The 17,620-nt window shown below is 38.6% G+C and overlaps 1 protein-coding gene across 2 annotated transcripts in view; it reads right to left on the reverse strand.

Annotated features, from left to right (window-relative positions):
* Nucleotides 1-17,620, reverse strand: part of LOC145693703 (opsin-1-like) — a 137,182-nt gene that overhangs the window by 13,810 nt on the left and 105,752 nt on the right. For both annotated transcript variants that reach the window (XM_081769975.1, XM_081769976.1), the window contains exons 2-3: nt 5,193-5,308; nt 3,243-3,481 (exon numbers count right to left, since the gene is read on the reverse strand). In XM_081769975.1, coding sequence (XP_081626101.1) covers nt 3,243-3,481; nt 5,193-5,302 — 349 coding nt within the window. In that variant the 5' untranslated portion in view covers nt 5,303-5,308. The remainder of the gene's footprint in view (nt 1-3,242; nt 3,482-5,192; nt 5,309-17,620) is intronic.

Here is a 17,620-nt window from a genome sequence, read left to right on the forward strand (position 1 = left end):
CAAGTAGTTACTCACTTGTATACATCCCAATTACAATATTGCAAATATGTTATCTCAGGCTCTTTAGCGTTAGAACGTTTTGTATCTTCACTTTGTAAATATTTCTGTGTACTTAAAAATATGCGCACTTATGAAGGAAAAAACCTTTAATGAAGTTTCTTTAAAGAATTATCTAGAAATCAATTCTCCCAGAAGATTCTTCCTCCGTTAGAGGTACAGCACATTTATAGTAAAGTGAATATCACCAAATGCAATAATTATAATGCTGAATTAATTCGTATTTATTAATTTACTATCAATCATTATTGTGTTTATTCTTTAATTTTTATTAGACTTACATTCTCGCCAGCTTAAAGTTACAGACTAAAATTAATATATGATAAAATATGTGTGATATTTAGAAATATTACGATTCTCGTGAGAACAAAAGATCGAAGAATCAAACCAATTTCTTATCTCTTGTTACACATCATCCTGCTTTATCTACTTTGTTATCAGATGACATCAACATGTATTTTTATATTATAGTGAGTACTGAAACACAGATAATGGATGGTATGTACAGGATGTTTCGAAACAACACCGACAACGTTTGGGAGGTGATTCCTGATACCAACATAAGACAAAAAGTATAGACCAATCTGGGTGCAGAAATCCATCATTTGAGGGTTATAGGCTGCCAAAATCATGAAAAAATCAAATTTAAAGGTCCATAGCTCCAAAACAGTTTTTATAAGTAGTACTTCAAAATACATGCCTGTAGCCAAACTCCCTTTATAAAAATTATTGCGTGAGTACCGCAGTTTTCTGAAACGTATGTTTGGATAGCGCATACATTAGTTCCTCAGTGAAGTCTTGACCCGACTACGGCAGATCATACACAGGGTTTTCATAAAGTCTGGACGGATTTAATTCGCTTATAATTTACATAAAAATGCTCATATTGAAATCAAATAAAGTGCAAACGGTAGCGGAAGGATTAAATTTTTACCTGTAATCTGCACCAGCTCAGTTCATTCACCGCCACACCTCCAACTGGGCGCCATTTACGTCCACACATTCGTGTAGGCGGCGCTGGAATCCACTCACAGCGTTCCGCCGTGTTTGATCCGAAATGTCAGCCACAGACGCCCAGATTTTGTCCTTTAAGTTCTCCAAACCACTTGGCTTCTTTGCATAAACTTCCGTTTTCACATGACCCCAAAGCCAGAAGTAGCAGGGGGTAAGGTCGGATGATCTTGGCGGCCAAGCGGTCGGGCCACCGCGGCCAATCCATCGGTTAGGGAATTTCTCGTCAAGGAACTGTCTCACCTTGATTGCATAGTGAGGGGGTGCCCCGTCCTGTTGGAACACGATGTCGTTCTGGATTCCACGTGCCTCCAGTTCCGGAATGAGGTATTTTTGCAACATATCCAGGTACGAATCTCCATTCACGATCTCCTCTTCAAAAAAGAACGGTCCAATCAGATGATCATAGGACAGCGCACCAAACGTTCACTTTAGGGCTATCTCTCTCATGTGTCTCAAATTTCTTTGGGTTTTCCGTGCCCCAAACGCGACAGTTGTGTCGGTTAACCTTCCCGGAGACATGGAAGGTTGCCTCATCTGAGAACATGATGGCTAAAAGGAGAACGTCGCCATGTTCCAACTGCTTGAGCATGGCGTCACAGAAGTTGAACCGGATGTCCAAGTCTTCATCATGCAGATCCTGGACTATCTTGATTTTGTAACCTTTGGCCTTGATCGTCTTCTTGGCTATCTTAAACACGGTTGTCTGTGGAATTCCGAGTTCCATGGACCGTCTAGGAATCGACTTCTGTGGGCTGTTGATGATGCTTTCCCTTACCCTGTTCACTGTTGCAGGCGATGTTGGCGGCCTCCCACTTCGAGGACGGTCCAGGACGCTTCCTGTCTCCAAGAACTTAGCATGCTACTTTCGGATTGCACTCTCAGTCGTTGCCGGCTTTTTGAACTCTTTGGTGAACTTTCGACACACCAGAATTGGTGATTTTAGCTCTGCGTACCACAGAACACATTGCGCTTTCTCTTTCACCGACGCCATCTTTGATAGGTAAAAAAATAGTCTTCTCAGAGGAGTTTTTCATTTATTTATTTCTTTAAAAGACACACACACACCAATACAGCTTACAACTTACTTTTAACAGTCAACATTGAAACAACAATGGAAACAACAATGGATGGAATTTGGTAAGAAACTGCCCCTTGCCCTCCCTCTCCCTCTCTCAACGTGTTCAAAGTTGCCGCTTATCTAACAGTGTTGCCAAGTAAAAATTTAATCCTTCCGCTACCGTTTGCACTCATTTGATTTCATTATGAGCATTTTTATGAAAATTATAAGCAAATTAAATCCGTCCAGACTTTATGAAAACCCTGTAGTATTGGAGCTATGGACTTTTAAAATTTATTATTTTCATGTTTTCGGCAGCCTATAACTCCGAAATCAGGGAATTTGCACCCAGTTCGCTATACATTTTTTGTCTTGGTGTCAGAAATCACCTCCCAAATGCTGTCGTTTTTGTTTTGAAACACTCTGTATAAAGATTATTAATGGCAGAACATATGAATGGAGTACAACACTCAAATTTAATCAGTATATATATGCAAGGTGGTACGATAATACACCGACAAATTAAAGGAAGGATAATAGAGTGGACATGAATTTAAGCAAAAGATGTCTAATGAACATGGGTCGAAAGCGGAACCGTTTTACCGGGAAAGGAGTTCAAAAACAGATGAAGGCGCTGACATAATGTTAATATCTTATCCAGGCAGAAAAATATAGCTCTCGGGCCAAAATATTACACAGAAACTGCATATGATAAGTACAATGACGTGCCGATGGTAGCGTAGACGGGTACAACACGGGGCTGGTAGAGAATTCACACACGTATTTCCCACCTGTGGGGTTTCTTGTTGCGCATCGACCACTCTGTTACCATCTGTTCGTCATTGCAATTGTCAGATGTGACTTTCTGTGTAATCTTTTGACTCCACAGCGATATCTTTCCGCCTGTATGATATATTGCCATTACATCAACGCCTTCGCCGCTTTCTGAACGCCTGTCACGATAAAATGATGCCACTTTCATGTTTAATATATCCTTTTTCGCTTAATTTCATGTATATTATCATCTCCTTCAGTTTGTCGGTGTATTATCATACCACCTTCTATATAAGCACCACCATATTAATCCCTAAAAGCCCACAACTAAGAGTGTTACCTAAGATCCATGTCTCGTAGTAGCAGTTGATGACCATAGGAGGGCACATGGAGACCATCATCAGGAAGTCGGAGAAGGCAAGGTTTACCACCAGAAGATTGGAAGGCGTTCGAAGAGACCTCGTAGTAGAGAAGATGTAGATCACTACGCCATTACCAATCCAAGAGATAATGCCGAGGACGGAGAGGACCACTCCCAGAATTCCATGCCACAGAGGGTTCAAGGGAGGGAACTGAAGCCTAGAATAATTGACGAATTAGTTGAAAGCTAAAATTATGCTAAACATATATACATATCTAAATTCGAAATTTAAATATTCGGGAATATATTTATTTACAATGAAACCTATCCTAGTTAGCTATCACATTTGATTCCATAATTGTTTAAATTATCCAACTCATGCGCTTAATTGCTATCTATAGAATATAGATTGTGATATTTGCGAAGGATTTGTACCACAGTGAAGTGTGCTAGCTACATAAAAGCACCACACATGACATGTTAAACATTACCTTACTCCAACAAAATCGATGGAATTCATGTACCAGTGAAATGACACAAAAACTCCAGCGTCTTCGATGGAATACATAGTGGTAATTTTACACTCATACTTCAGCTATGCAATAATTATATAGCAGTCGGGGCATTGTACACATATCTGTGAATGCCTTGTGATCGTTTATGCATAAAAAGAACTGGTCTTAATATTTTTCTGCCTGAAATAATACTAGCAATAGAACATCAGTAATGTGCAACATAAAGTCGAATGGCTAACAAAACAAACCACGGAAAATAGCCAGAAAACTAAGTAATTCGATAAAAAGCACCCGTAAGGTCCTTATACGAACTTTCAAACACAGTATTTAAAATAGTAAAAGATCAATGACTGTAAACTGTACAAGAGATACTCAGCAGTAAGAAATAAAAGTTTCTAGAGATATTTTACCTGTCAGTATTCTGAGGCAAGACTTGTGTCATTTTCTACCACAGCGTCGATGCAAAGGGAAGTAGAGATTTCGTCTATCATTCAAGTGAAAATTTACCGAAAGAACTGACTCGTAGTTGTTACTGAATCAAGTTACGGGAAGATTATGGTTCGTAAAATTTTCGCAGAGTCAAAATTAGTTTTGAACACTTCTAGACGAAGATTACGATTCTGATTTTCCAAGAAAACAACATGTCCGTATGGATGGACATTCCGTCAGTTCATATTCACATGCACAAAAGATCCAACCATGTTAGATTTTTATCAATAGAATCTAAGTTGTAACCACTAGAGACATAGTTTGTTTCTGTAACACGTGATTAGTTTCCTTTCAGAAATAACATTTTTATGTTGTGCTGGCCAAAAACAACATGAAACCGAGTCTATGATGTTTTTATATTTTTGCCATTCACATAGGAATCAGCGCTATGCTTCAACGCCCAAAAGAAATACCTAAGGCAGGAAATATTGTATTTAATCGGAAATATACATGTTTTCGGAAGGGAAAATTTCTGTTACGAAATTGACAATATTGTGTGATATATTACAGTTCTGCCATATCATTTATGAACGTTAGATTTCTGTAACGACTGTTTCATTTTAATTCTAAGTGTATCTTAATAAAATGCATTATATCAGTATCTTAATATGAGTATTATATTTTCCTTAACCACCCGAAGAAGATTCAGTGAATACCAGGATTTGAATCTCAAAAAGATCTTTAAATTGTAAGTTTTCCATTATATAAAATTCTCAAAGTATAATATTTTATTGACAGTATTTTCATTTGTCGTTAAAATCTTCATAAAGAAAAACTTGGGGTACTATTATATTTAGGACAATACGATAATCATATTAATAACATTGATGGACTTTTGATTTCCAATAAATATTGCATAATACACATAAATAAAGTAGAAAATTGTTTTCCAGAAACTTTAAGGAGAACAAGAATCCTCTCTTACCAATGCGCATCAACTAAATGAAGCATGCTTGGTGGCACCATGTCCACAACCGTCTGGTTGGAGAAGCTGTGCCACGAAGACATCCTTGCCCCATACACCATCGACTCCATGGTTCACTGAAATAAAACAATATACCATAAATACACCATCTGAAATTGCTAGAAAATTTAACTTTATGAGACATGTGGGTTTTCTCTTGTGTCAAAATTACAAGCAAAAGCATATAGGTAACTAACCAAACAGCAGGTTGCCATGCGGCTCAGTGAACACTCTCTGTGCAGAATTACAGTACTCTAGTTTAATTTTCCACGCTGATAGTTTTGCAGCATGAAGAAAAGCATGAAGAGAGAAGGAGATCAAAGAATATTACATATTTGAACTCTTTACCTCCTTCGGGACTATGTGGATACCGTACCCTATTTTGGCAGGGAATATCCGGGTTTGATTCCTGGAGGGAACTAATGTGGTTCGGATCCCACATTAAGATGTACGTCCACATCTCATATACCCTCTCTGCTGAAAGAGATCTTAAATCCAACAAATGTTTCAGTTCTTCAACTTGAGGGGTAGCATCATTCAGTCGCTCATGCTTCCATCCATTGAGTGTTGTCCTGAAATAAAGAGTCTTTTGTACCAACAGATGTCAGCTCTGCTTCTTTCACTGAGCCTATTGAACCTGTCAAACCAGCCCTGTGCTTCTTAGTAATGAAGATTAATGATAAGTAAAAGCTAATTATTGCGAAAAATTTCGTTAAATGAGAGTTTACGAGAAAACGGGAAAACCCCGAGAAAACTTACGGACAATATGTTGTCCAGCACAAACTTTTATCGTTTGGAATCGAGTGAGGACCACACGCAACAAAAATGTATCTTCCCATCATGCTACTTCTCAAAGACCTGGAAGGAAGCTCGTATCATCACCATCCTCAAACTTGGAAAGAATCTACTGATTCCGGAAAACTATATGCCGATAAGTCTTCTGTCACATTTGAATAAACTCTTTGAACGTGTGTTTCTCTCGAGGCTGGAGGTACTCGAGACCTTCTACCATTCCATCAGTTTGTGTTTTGTGCCCAATATAGCACTATCGTACGAGTAGTGGATCACTTAACAGTGGCTTTCAACAGGAAACAACACACCCTTGGAGTATACCTGGATGTCTCAAAAGCATTTGATAAAGTCTGGTTACCAGGACTATTATATCAACTATAAACCCAAGGTTTTCCAGATCATCTTTTACATTTACTTAGTTCATACCACATTGACAGAAAATTTCATATTTCTGATGACGGTATCAAATCCACGTCTAGACCTATAAAAGTAGGTGTTCCTCAGGGCACTGTATTTTCACCGCTTTTATATAATGTGTACACGGCAGATCACCCGACTTTACCACATTGCTTTTTCGCAACGTACGCTGACGAGACTGCCTTTTTCAAAATAATAGTCCTGTTTACAATTTCTTATGCATGCATGCCTGGCACCATGTTTCACACAGTCACATATAAATACTCGAAAGTGTATAAACTCGAGCTGGTCGTATAATCACTGGTCACGAGAGATACACAACAAACAGCTATATTCTGGAAGATTTAGAGCTACCCACTGATAGAGAAGTTCTACGGCATCTCCACAGTAAGTTCTGGCATACTTTACCCAGACATGCTAATCCACCTATAGCTAACATTGGCACCGAACACGTTCTCCGGAACGTCCACCGCACGTCACACCATTAATATCTTTCCAGAACTCGTAATAAAGTCATAATCAGCTACTCTGTGACAGTTGCAGATGTAAACTCGTATGCATGACAAAATAATAGTAATATTCAACAAGCCACCTGTACATCTTCATATATCCTTTATATCATCCTACTCATGAAGTCAGGGGCTTCAGCCCGATACTCTATACAAAACTGCAACATTACCGTGACCATGAGAAATGTGTGAACCTTGTGATGTGACGTCCAGAGCACTTCATTTAATCTATTTCATTAACTACTTTTGTACCTTTATTTTGTAGATCACAAATTTATCTTTTATTCCATACTTTGTGTTCATGTAACACCCAGCAATGTTAACATGTTAACTTATAGCACCTAAAATATTACTGTTCATGTGTATTTCTTTTTCTGGAATCATTTCACTTAATTTATGATTAATATTAATATAGAGAATAAATAAATAATAAATACGAAAACCTCTTAGACCACCTACATTTCCTTCAATTTAATAAATTAAAATTAAAGCACTTAACCGAAGAAAGGGCGCAACCCTTCAAACGGGATGATGCTTTATCATTGAGCCATTGTATTTTCACTTTCAAGTATGAACTGCGATTCCGATAGATGTATTGGTGGAGTAAATACCATATAATGTATATACAAAAGGTAATGACGCTAGGCTATAAATGGCGCTAGTTTTCTTCATCCGGAAATAGTGTTTTATTAGGTTAGTTGTTCTCAATTGGTGGTCCGTGTCCCTTCAGGGGTCGCGGAGAGAATTTTAGTGGGTCGCCGTTTGAGTTGTTTTTAATACATATTGTTATTTGTAAGGAGGAAGGAGTCGTAAGGGGCTAGCAAAAAGAAGGTGAGAGTTCTGAGGGGGAGGAACTAGGTTCTAGATTAATTGTGAGAAAATGCAAATGTCATGACTAACGCATAAATATTCGCTTTATGAGCCTTAAGCATTATACGAGTAGCATCATGGATAACGAGGATATTGAGACAGTTTTCCAATGTTGGCGCGATAAAGAAATAGAATTGTACGATGCCGAAGTAAAGAAACTCGTAGCCAGATGAAGAAGAGGCATGCAGTGACAGGCGACTGCGTCGAAGTACTTTAATTCATACCTGATACATATTAACATTTGAGAATATTTACTAGGCGCCCTTTGTATTAGAGTATTTCTCATTAGGATGTACAGGATTTTAGCAGGCGTTTTAAAATCAATGTTAGGAGGCACGTTCAAAGAGTAAGTTTCCCTAGGACAGTGAACACAAAGGAACAATGATCTTGAAATACATATTGCTGCAAATGTAGCAGAGGTGACACTACTTTTTCAACATATTCATCACCGGAATTCAGCCATTTGTCATACCATGGGATTATTTTATTTTAAATTCTTGCTTCCGCACCATGTTCAGAAGATCCTCTGTCACGAGATATAACCACCCACTTCCCAACTCAGGAACTAGTTCCCACAGATTTCTCCATCCCTCTTACACGAAATTGTCAGGACAGATCTGAATTTCAAGAAATTATTTGCCAGGTGGGCGCCGAAGCAACTGACTGATTCCAATCTCATGCGGCTGACTTTTTTTCACAACGTAACACAAAACTTGATCCCACGGTATGACAAATATCTTAATTCAAGCCGTAAATACATTGGAAAATAGTGTCACCTATAGTGTATTTGGGGGAATAAATGTCGCAAGGACGTTGTATGTTCTTTGTGTTAATGCCCTGGAAACGTACTTTCTGGATTCGTCTCGAAACAAGATCTAATATAGTGAATAATAGTAAGCTAAGTTGTATAGACTGCTTCATTGAAACACAATAACTATTTCTTAAAATGTAAAATATTCAGTGAGACAGGAACTCACTGAAGGATTCTTAACAGTGAAGACTATTTTTTAATTTCTTGGGGACGGGGCAAGCGAAAAGGCAGTAGTTTTATATTGGTTCACCTGTATTACATACCTAGAGGACAGGCGCAGTCTCCCTCTAGACTTCCCGTCCTCCCTCTAGAATTGTCACTGATTCTTAACTTATATAATTCAGGGCATTGCAGACATATTAAGGCATAAAAAGTACTAGGGCACACCGAAGGAAATGCGGCTATGTATCTCCAACTAGGGGAACTTCAAGAGTAAGTAGGGAAAAGATAAGTAACATACGTAATAAAGAAGATAAAGATGTCGTACTATACTAAGTTCAATAGTACTTTAATTCAGGAATACAAATGTATTGATACCGTAAGATGGGTACTTTGCACATCAGGGGTTACTTTGCACAAAATGTAAAAAGAGTTGCACAGTCCTCTGTCGGTAAAACCATGAACTGTAAAGAGAAAGTTTCAATTGCCTCCGTAAGATAGAACGTCTAACTGTATTTTGGCTATAATGTTGGCGGTTAACTTCAGTTCTAATTACCGGAAGGTTTGTTGTTGTAGAGGTAAGGAAAGCAGTCACTGTAAAGGCCGACAAAATTTCAGAGATATCGCATACAAGAATTTCCGTCAAAGTTAAGTCAGTTTCGTAGATTACTACTGTGTATAGGTATAGTGGGACTTTGAAACAATAGTTGAAATTGAAGTGTGAAACGTTGCATATATCGCGTAATGGAAACAAAAATGCATAGCACAGTAGAATGTATTAGCAGGTAGTCAAAATACGTAAGATAAACAGCAACAGTAATATAAGTACGACGCATGAGTACTAACATCACATCATTACGAAAATACGCGTACAACATAACAGTAATAATAAGATTTTTTTTGTTACTACTGTCTTCACACCTCCTCGTTTTCAACATCCACCTCATCTTTGTTCCCATTACGCGATATATGCAATCCACTGCGCAGTACTACCTTTCTGGCTGCCTATACGAACGGGTTTGTATCTTCTCTGCGTGTTCTCCCATCTTCGTACATCGAGATGAATCTGCGTCTCTCTCGCATACGGGCGACATATGCACCCAAAGCAAAAACACGTATTTTCTGTTTTCGTTTCTTCTTTCTTTCTGCTCCTTATCACCCATTCCGCTCATTTCTGTAACACATTGTGACAATGTTGTTCGCGTGATTCTTCCATTTCCGAATGTTCTGCTTCCTTCGCATGAGTGTGTTCTATTTCATTACCTTGCGTCGACTATGGGTAGTATTTCGTACATTTAACCTTTTCCGATATCTCTTCTCGTTCTCGCTATATTCCACATAATCTCATTTTGTCCCCATTTTTATGCCCCTATTTGAACCTTTCAATGCGCTTGTTGGCCGATATAAGAAAAATACGTGTCGCTTCTCTTTTCATGTTCTTTATGACTGTGCAATCTTATCAAAATCGGTGTGTTACACCAGGGTACCCTGCCTTGTAAGTACTGGTACCAGTACCATCATTCTAATATCAATATTTGTAGACTGCATGAAGTTTTGTGTAGGAAGTGAAATGTATAAATACTGAAGGGAAAACATTGCACGGAAACATTATGTTCGTAAGTTGAACATTTTTTTTTTGTATGCTGTGCAAGGTATTCCCAAATATAGGGTTACTTTGCACCGAAGTTTATATTTCAAACATACATTACAATTTATACTAAATGTTAAGTAATGCACTTGCACGAATGTTTTCCTTATATATGTAGCTATTATACGTTTAAAATACAGCGTTCTAAATCATTACGTTTGTAAGTTAAATGGGATTTCCTTTAAAATGCCTTAATTCTTGTGCTAAGCTTACGGTAGCTTCTACAATTAAAAAGAAAAAAAAGAAAGAAAAAAAGAGAAATTAACATGGTGTACAGAGTGGCCCATTATTATTTATGTGATGTTTCAAAGACTGCGGTTAAAAAAAAAAAAAAACTAGCAATGTAAATTGAACATGCACATATTACTCCCATACCTTTCCTTCCCCATCAGGATCCTGCCGCCTACAGTCGGACAATTTTTCCATGCCGACCAGATGCCGCGGTCGGATTTCCGGCGCCGAACACCGGCGTCTTTCCGCGCGATTTTCGACCGCGACGAATAGTTGCCTTGCCGAGCAATCGGCAAATAGCCTGAAATGAGTATTAAATGCGCCGGCCCCGCCGTCGAAAAGAGACTGGCATAAGGAGTCGGCAGAGGGTCGGAAAGAGGGCTTTTCGAGTGTTTTGCTGACTCTGGCGGTCGGCAACAGTCGGCAAAGGGCATTTTATTTTACGATTTTCGACACTTGCCGCCTCGGCAAAAGGTCGGCAACTTTGAACAAATAAATCGTCGTGCCGCCGCGGACGGGTGCCGGCTGCCTCCGGCGGCCCGCCACCGTCGACGGCAGCAATCCCTTTTTCCGATGCGACTTCCTGATGGGGTTACAAGAATTTTAATCTATATTCTGAGTGGCATGGTCTACTAATGCACTGTCGAAATCGAAACATGCCTGAAGACGAAGAGCAATGTTGTCACAAGCACCTTGAGAGACCCGTACTGGAACCCTGTGGAACTCTTCTGTGATAGCTTCACGTAGTTCCTCCAAATTGCATATGTGGTGTTGATACACTTCGTTGTTTAAAACATCCCATAAGAAAAAGTTAGGTGATGTAAATCGGGAGATCGAACTGACCAGTCCATAGACCCACGTCAACCGGTCCAGCGGTTCGGGAATGTTTCGTTCAGCCCGAACATCTTGTCTGGCATACACTAACGGTTCTATAAGTCCAGTGAGCGTTATTCCTACTCTTAGGCTACACAGTGTTGCACTATCGAAATTTTTGTTCAGAATTACAACTACTACACTCACTAGGGAAGGTCGCGAGGTGTTACTCTGACTTCATATCGATACTATGCTCAATCGAATCCTTTTTACATACGAAGCAATTACGCAAACGGAGAAATCCTCAATCGTAAGTGTGTTTGAACTATAAGCGTTAAACGTTCAAAATTGAACAGATTTTGCAAAAAGTTTAAAGAAACTATTTTTGAGATAGACGCTTCATTTTTGGTATCGGAGGGTTTTCTTGGGTGCCCAGCGCAAAGATAAGGTTAAAATATACGCATTTTTCAAGATAAGGGCATTTATTAGGGAGGCTGTGAAGGGTCATAGCATCTCACAACTTGCAAATTGCCTCCAGTTTGGCACACAGGGTAGATAGCCTGATAAAATGTATTTTCCACCCATAATCGACTGTACTGTCATTCAAATGTCACTTCCTTGTATGGCCACCTTCAAATTTAACAATGACATTCCGAAACGCTTGGCCGCGTAAACGAGACTCCGAATCTAGTCGATCTCTGCTTATGTGTTGTGGAAGACGGTGTTTCAATATGTCGTCGTTAGCATTTCCGTTTATTTTATTTTATTTTATTTTATTTATTTAATTTTCAACGGATTTTAATTGCGATTGTTGGAAAATAGTGGTCCAACTTCAGGGAATATTTTACGATGTTTGGTGATAAATGTGGTCAGAAAACAAACAATTGGCTAGCGACGATATGTGCAAACATCGGTTTTCTTCAGAATAAAAAAACACCCACACATAGTACACGACGTCCCCAGGACGTCCAATTTTGATTCCAATTATCCTATATACACTGAGAAAAATCCGTTCTCCGGACAGCGGTATATTGTACAAATATACGTTATCCTCTTGCTTACTACAGAAATCAGTACGGAGCCTACGTTATCCGTATGCTACATAGGCACTGCCCTTTGATGTTACATCATACCCTTGCAGGATGTCTGACATCTAACAGTTTTCCGTATATCACAAGCATATACTTATGTTACCTTCGTCAGCTATATGTTATATACGTCCATTTGTATGTGAGATCCTAACCGCATATATTGTTTCATGCGGAAAAATGAAATGAAATCTTTGAGTTTTACGTCCAACGGTTATGCCGGTTAGGCTAAAGGAGACGGTGATGATGAGAGATGAGTGAAATGGTGGAATGAAGAAAGTGGGAGGAAACGGGAGAATCCCGAGAAAACCCACGAGCACGGTGTTTGTCTACCACAAAGTTCACTTGGCGGGGGCTGGGATCGAACCTGGGACACCATGCACCAGAGGTGAACGCTCTACCATTGAGCCACCGCGCCCCCCTTCATACGGAAAGTACGTACAGATGGAACATTTATACAGAAAGTATTATAAAACACACGTTTTCAATTATACGTCTGCTGTACGTTAAGTCCAAAAACTACAGGAATTACTCATGTAACCTATCTTTTTATGTACGTCACCTACATTTTTTTTCTCAGTGTAATTACCGGGATCATCGGGACAGTGAGTAGACACCCATGGACGTCCTGCATAGGACGTCCTGAAGGATTTCCATATAGGATATCCATGCGACAGGAGATTCCAGGGAAATACCTAGGACCACGCCGGGCATACTTAGGACCACATTTTTCCACGATTTACCAGTGGACATCCCTTTGAGGTCCCGTTGAATATTCCGCTTTCCGGGATATTAGCGGACATCTAGATATCCAGTGGACATCTAGATATCCATTTTTTAAAAATAATTTTTCGGCCTCCTTTGTTGCTGAATATCTTCAAATATTCCCCAGAGTTTGTCCAATATTATCGCATAATCGGAATTTCAATTCGCTGAAAAGAAAAAAAAAAAAAAAAGCATGCGATAATGTATTGAAACACCGTCTTCCGCAATCCATAAGCATAGGGTGACAGGATTCGGAGTACCGTTCGGAATAGTTCCGAAGCCGGCCGCTCTGGCTCTGTGGGATTGTTTGAAGCGCCAATTCGTCGCGATTGACTACAAATGAAATACCGGTGGTGTAAACTGATATTCATATTCACTGTTTCAGCTGTTTTGAATAATTTATTTGGTTTAACTCATGGGCGGCGATTAGGGGGGCAAAGGGGAGCAGTTGCCCCGCACTTTTTTGAAGTAACCCATTAATGTATATAGTTTCATTTAGAAAAGTAAAGTTTGTGTATGTATTTACTGGTTCATAGAAAAAATGGTGCCCTATATTTGCCGTTCCGTGAGTATGTATAGATTGTCTTCCCGTGGAGTAAAGAAAACTACAGGAATTGCGTTTTAATTGCCACAGAAAATAACCCCAAAATTAACCTATTGGAGCACAACAATTTCTGCATACTTTCACTTCTTACAAGGGCTCGATATATTAGTTAGCCGCATTCAGAGAGCATTTCGCGAAAGAAAAAAAAATCTTTCACAAGTTATTTTTTAATTGCACAAAAATTGACAGTTCCTAAAATGTCTTATTTTCTTTTTTCTAAAGTAAGGGAAAAAAGCATAATAAGAAACAACTTCTATCTTTTCCATTGTTTTATATTGCAATATATGAATGAAGTGGTGCGTTAGGGGTGTACGAGTGTATATACAATTAAATTTAGTGAATTCAACATAATTCTAGGTTTTAGTGTTATTTTGAATAACTGGAGTATGAAGTGATTCTTAGTATTGTTGTATTTTGATGTGCTCCAAGAAAGTGAAAACTGCACCTGATGGTAACGAACATGTTTCGAGAAGTTGCAAAAGCAAATATTTCTTTAAATGTCGTAGCAGGGTGCGAATTGGCGGGGGGGATGCCAGGGATTCCCCCCCCTGACAAAAATCTTTCCCACCCTGGAGAAGAAAAATTTTATCCCTGGCAGGGATAACTTTTCCCCCTCTGGAGTATTTTTAAATGGACATAAAGATAAGATAGAAAAAGGGAACAATTCTTACTTTGTGTAGCTAACCTAAATACTACTTGAGTGAAAATTTATGAAAGATCTCACATCTCAACTGTTTTGTACTTCTTAGTATATATATATATATATATATATATATATATATATATATATATATATATATATATATATATATATATATATATATATATTTGGTCTAGGAATTAATTCGTGCGGTTGGTACGCACACATTGAAGCTGTAGTACAAACACAAAATACATAAATACCTTAAGAAAAATATTGTCCATCGCTAGCCACCACTTTCGCCCATCTGTCAGGCAATGTACGGATTCCGTGGCGAAAGAAGTCCTCATCCTTGGAAGCGATCCAGTCAGAGACCCATGTTTCGATATCTTCTGAAGAAGTAAACCGCTGTCCAATCAAATCGTTGTTCATGCAATCGAACAAGTAGTAGTCCGAAGGAGCAACGTCTGGTGAATACGGCGGGTGGGGTAAAACTTCCCATCCGACATTTTCTAAATAGGTTTTGACCGGTTTTGCGACATGTGGGCGAGCGTTATCATGTTGAACAATAAGTTTATCATGTCTGTTCTCCATTCTGGTCGTGTTCTGGCCAGAGCTTGCTTCAAACGCATTAATTGTCGTCGATAACGTTCTCCATTCATAGTTTCACCCGGTTGCAGCAGCTCATAGTACACCACACCTTTCATATCCCACCATATGCACAGCATAACCTTTGCACAGTGAATATCTCGTTTTGGTTGTGATGGACCTGGTTCACCTGGTTTCACCCAGGCCTTTTTTCGTTTAGGGTTCTCGTAATGGATCCACTTCTCATCACCCGTAATAATTCGATGCAGAAACCCCTTTCTGCTCTGTCGTTGAAGCAGCAATTCGCAAATGGTTTTTCGTCTTTCAACGTCTCTGTCTTTCAATTCATGTGGAACCCAATGTGACATCTTTTGAATCATTCCCATGGCTTTCAAGCGTTTGGAGACTGTTGTTTGATCAACGCCTAATGCTGCTGCAAGTTGTTCCTGCGTTCGACACAAATCCTGCTCGAACAATGCTGTCAATTCTTCGTCTTGAAATTTTTTTGGCTGTCCAGCTCGCTCTTGGTCTGCCAAGCCGAAATCACTACTTCTAAACCGTGCAAACCACTTCTTACACGTTCGCTCAGCTAGAGCATGGTCACCATACACTTCCACCAAAATACGATGACTTTCAGTCGCACTTTTGTGCATGTTAAAGTAATGCAGCAGGACACCCCGCAAAAACACTTTATCAGGCACAAATTGCGCCATGTTCACTTAACTACAAACTGGTGTTGTTGACGCTTTAATCCACTGCCCTATACTACGAACGATACGCGATGACAGGGGTTTGCAACACATGTGTGGATACACGGAACTGTGGGACGCTCCGTTCGTTGCGCCATCTCTTGTCCACCCGCACGAATTAATTCCTAGACCAAATATATATATATTCTATTATATAAAAGAGAACGCACAAATCCTTTGTTCCCTCATCACGCTAATACGGCTGAACCAATTTCTTTTATTTTTGGGGGGTTATTAGGATTTGGACCCTAGATGGTTTTTATCATATCACTTTAATTTTTAATTACCAGTGTCTTGAGATAATTGACCATTCAAGTGTCCATAACGTACAAATCCTTTGTTAGTTCATCATAGGTAAAAATAAACGTATTTATATGCAACCCGCATGACCGTGTCACTCGGCGGGTTAACATAAATGACAGGCGATATAATGTTAACATTTACTGCAATCTACTATGGTTTTTATCATATCACTTGAAAGCGAAAAAGTAAAAATTATCTAAGTAACAAAGTTTATTGCGTTCCGGGGTGACCGCAGCGAAGCGGGGCGGGTTAACATAAATGACAGGCGATATAATGTTAAGATTTACTGCAATCTTCTATGGTTTTTATCATATCACTTGAAAGCGAAAAAGTAAAAATTATCTAAGTAACAAAGTTTATTGCGTTCCGGGGTGACCGCAGCGAAGCGGGGTGAACGCTGCTAGTATATATATATATATATATATATATATATATATATATATATATATATATATATATATATATATATATATATATATATATATATATATATATATATATATATATATATATATATATATATATATATATGTGTGTGTGTGTGTGTGTGTGTGTGTGTGAGGACTGGGTGAGCATATGGGTGAAATTCATCCCCCCCTGGGAAAATTTTTCAATTCGCACACTGTGTCGTAGCATATGCTTGTAGTATTTACTGTCTTTCATTTTCTAAGACTAATAACTACATTATTAAGTTGTTCATTAATCTCTGTTTCAATATGACTTTTGCAAACAAGCATCATTATTTATTACTATGATTAATATTATGCTTTCTATTTATTTCTTTTGCAAATTTGTTATTCAATAATCTGATCACACAATTTTCCAGACAGAATTTTAAGATGTTCTGAGCACGGAATCAAATCTCCTCATACACTTTTGTTGTTTAAGAGTACAAAGGGCTACTACCTACTGGCGTTGCTCTTGCTCTTGTCAATTTACTTAATAAAATATGAAATACTATAAACGGTATTTTAACTGAAAAATATAGTATCCTATTAGTTATACAACCTTTCGTCAAACGAAGTGTTAGCATCAACCAGGAAAACCAACATTGATATACAAATATTCAGATCATGTCTTGCCCCCCCACTTTTAACGTCCAACCGCCGCCACTGATTTAACTTCATTTTAACAATAAACTGATTTTGTTCTAAATATATGATACTAACCAATGGGCTGAAAAGTCCCGGGCCTAACACATAGATGGCGCTAGTTGTATTGCAGTCACCTTGTTTTCAGTGAATACTAAGCTTCACAAGACAGCTGTGAGAATTTCATGATATTCTATTCATTCGTCTGTGAGTTATTGTGCTAAGAGTGACCCTACTTGTGTTAGTTTCAAAACAATGGATCAAAAACAATTTCGTGTTTTAATTTTACACTGCTTCTTGATGGGAAAAAA

Source organism: Thermobia domestica, chromosome 8 (assembly GCF_964235325.1).
Source record: "Thermobia domestica chromosome 8, izTheDome1.hap1.1, whole genome shotgun sequence".
Taxonomy (NCBI): domain Eukaryota; kingdom Metazoa; phylum Arthropoda; class Insecta; order Zygentoma; family Lepismatidae; genus Thermobia; species Thermobia domestica.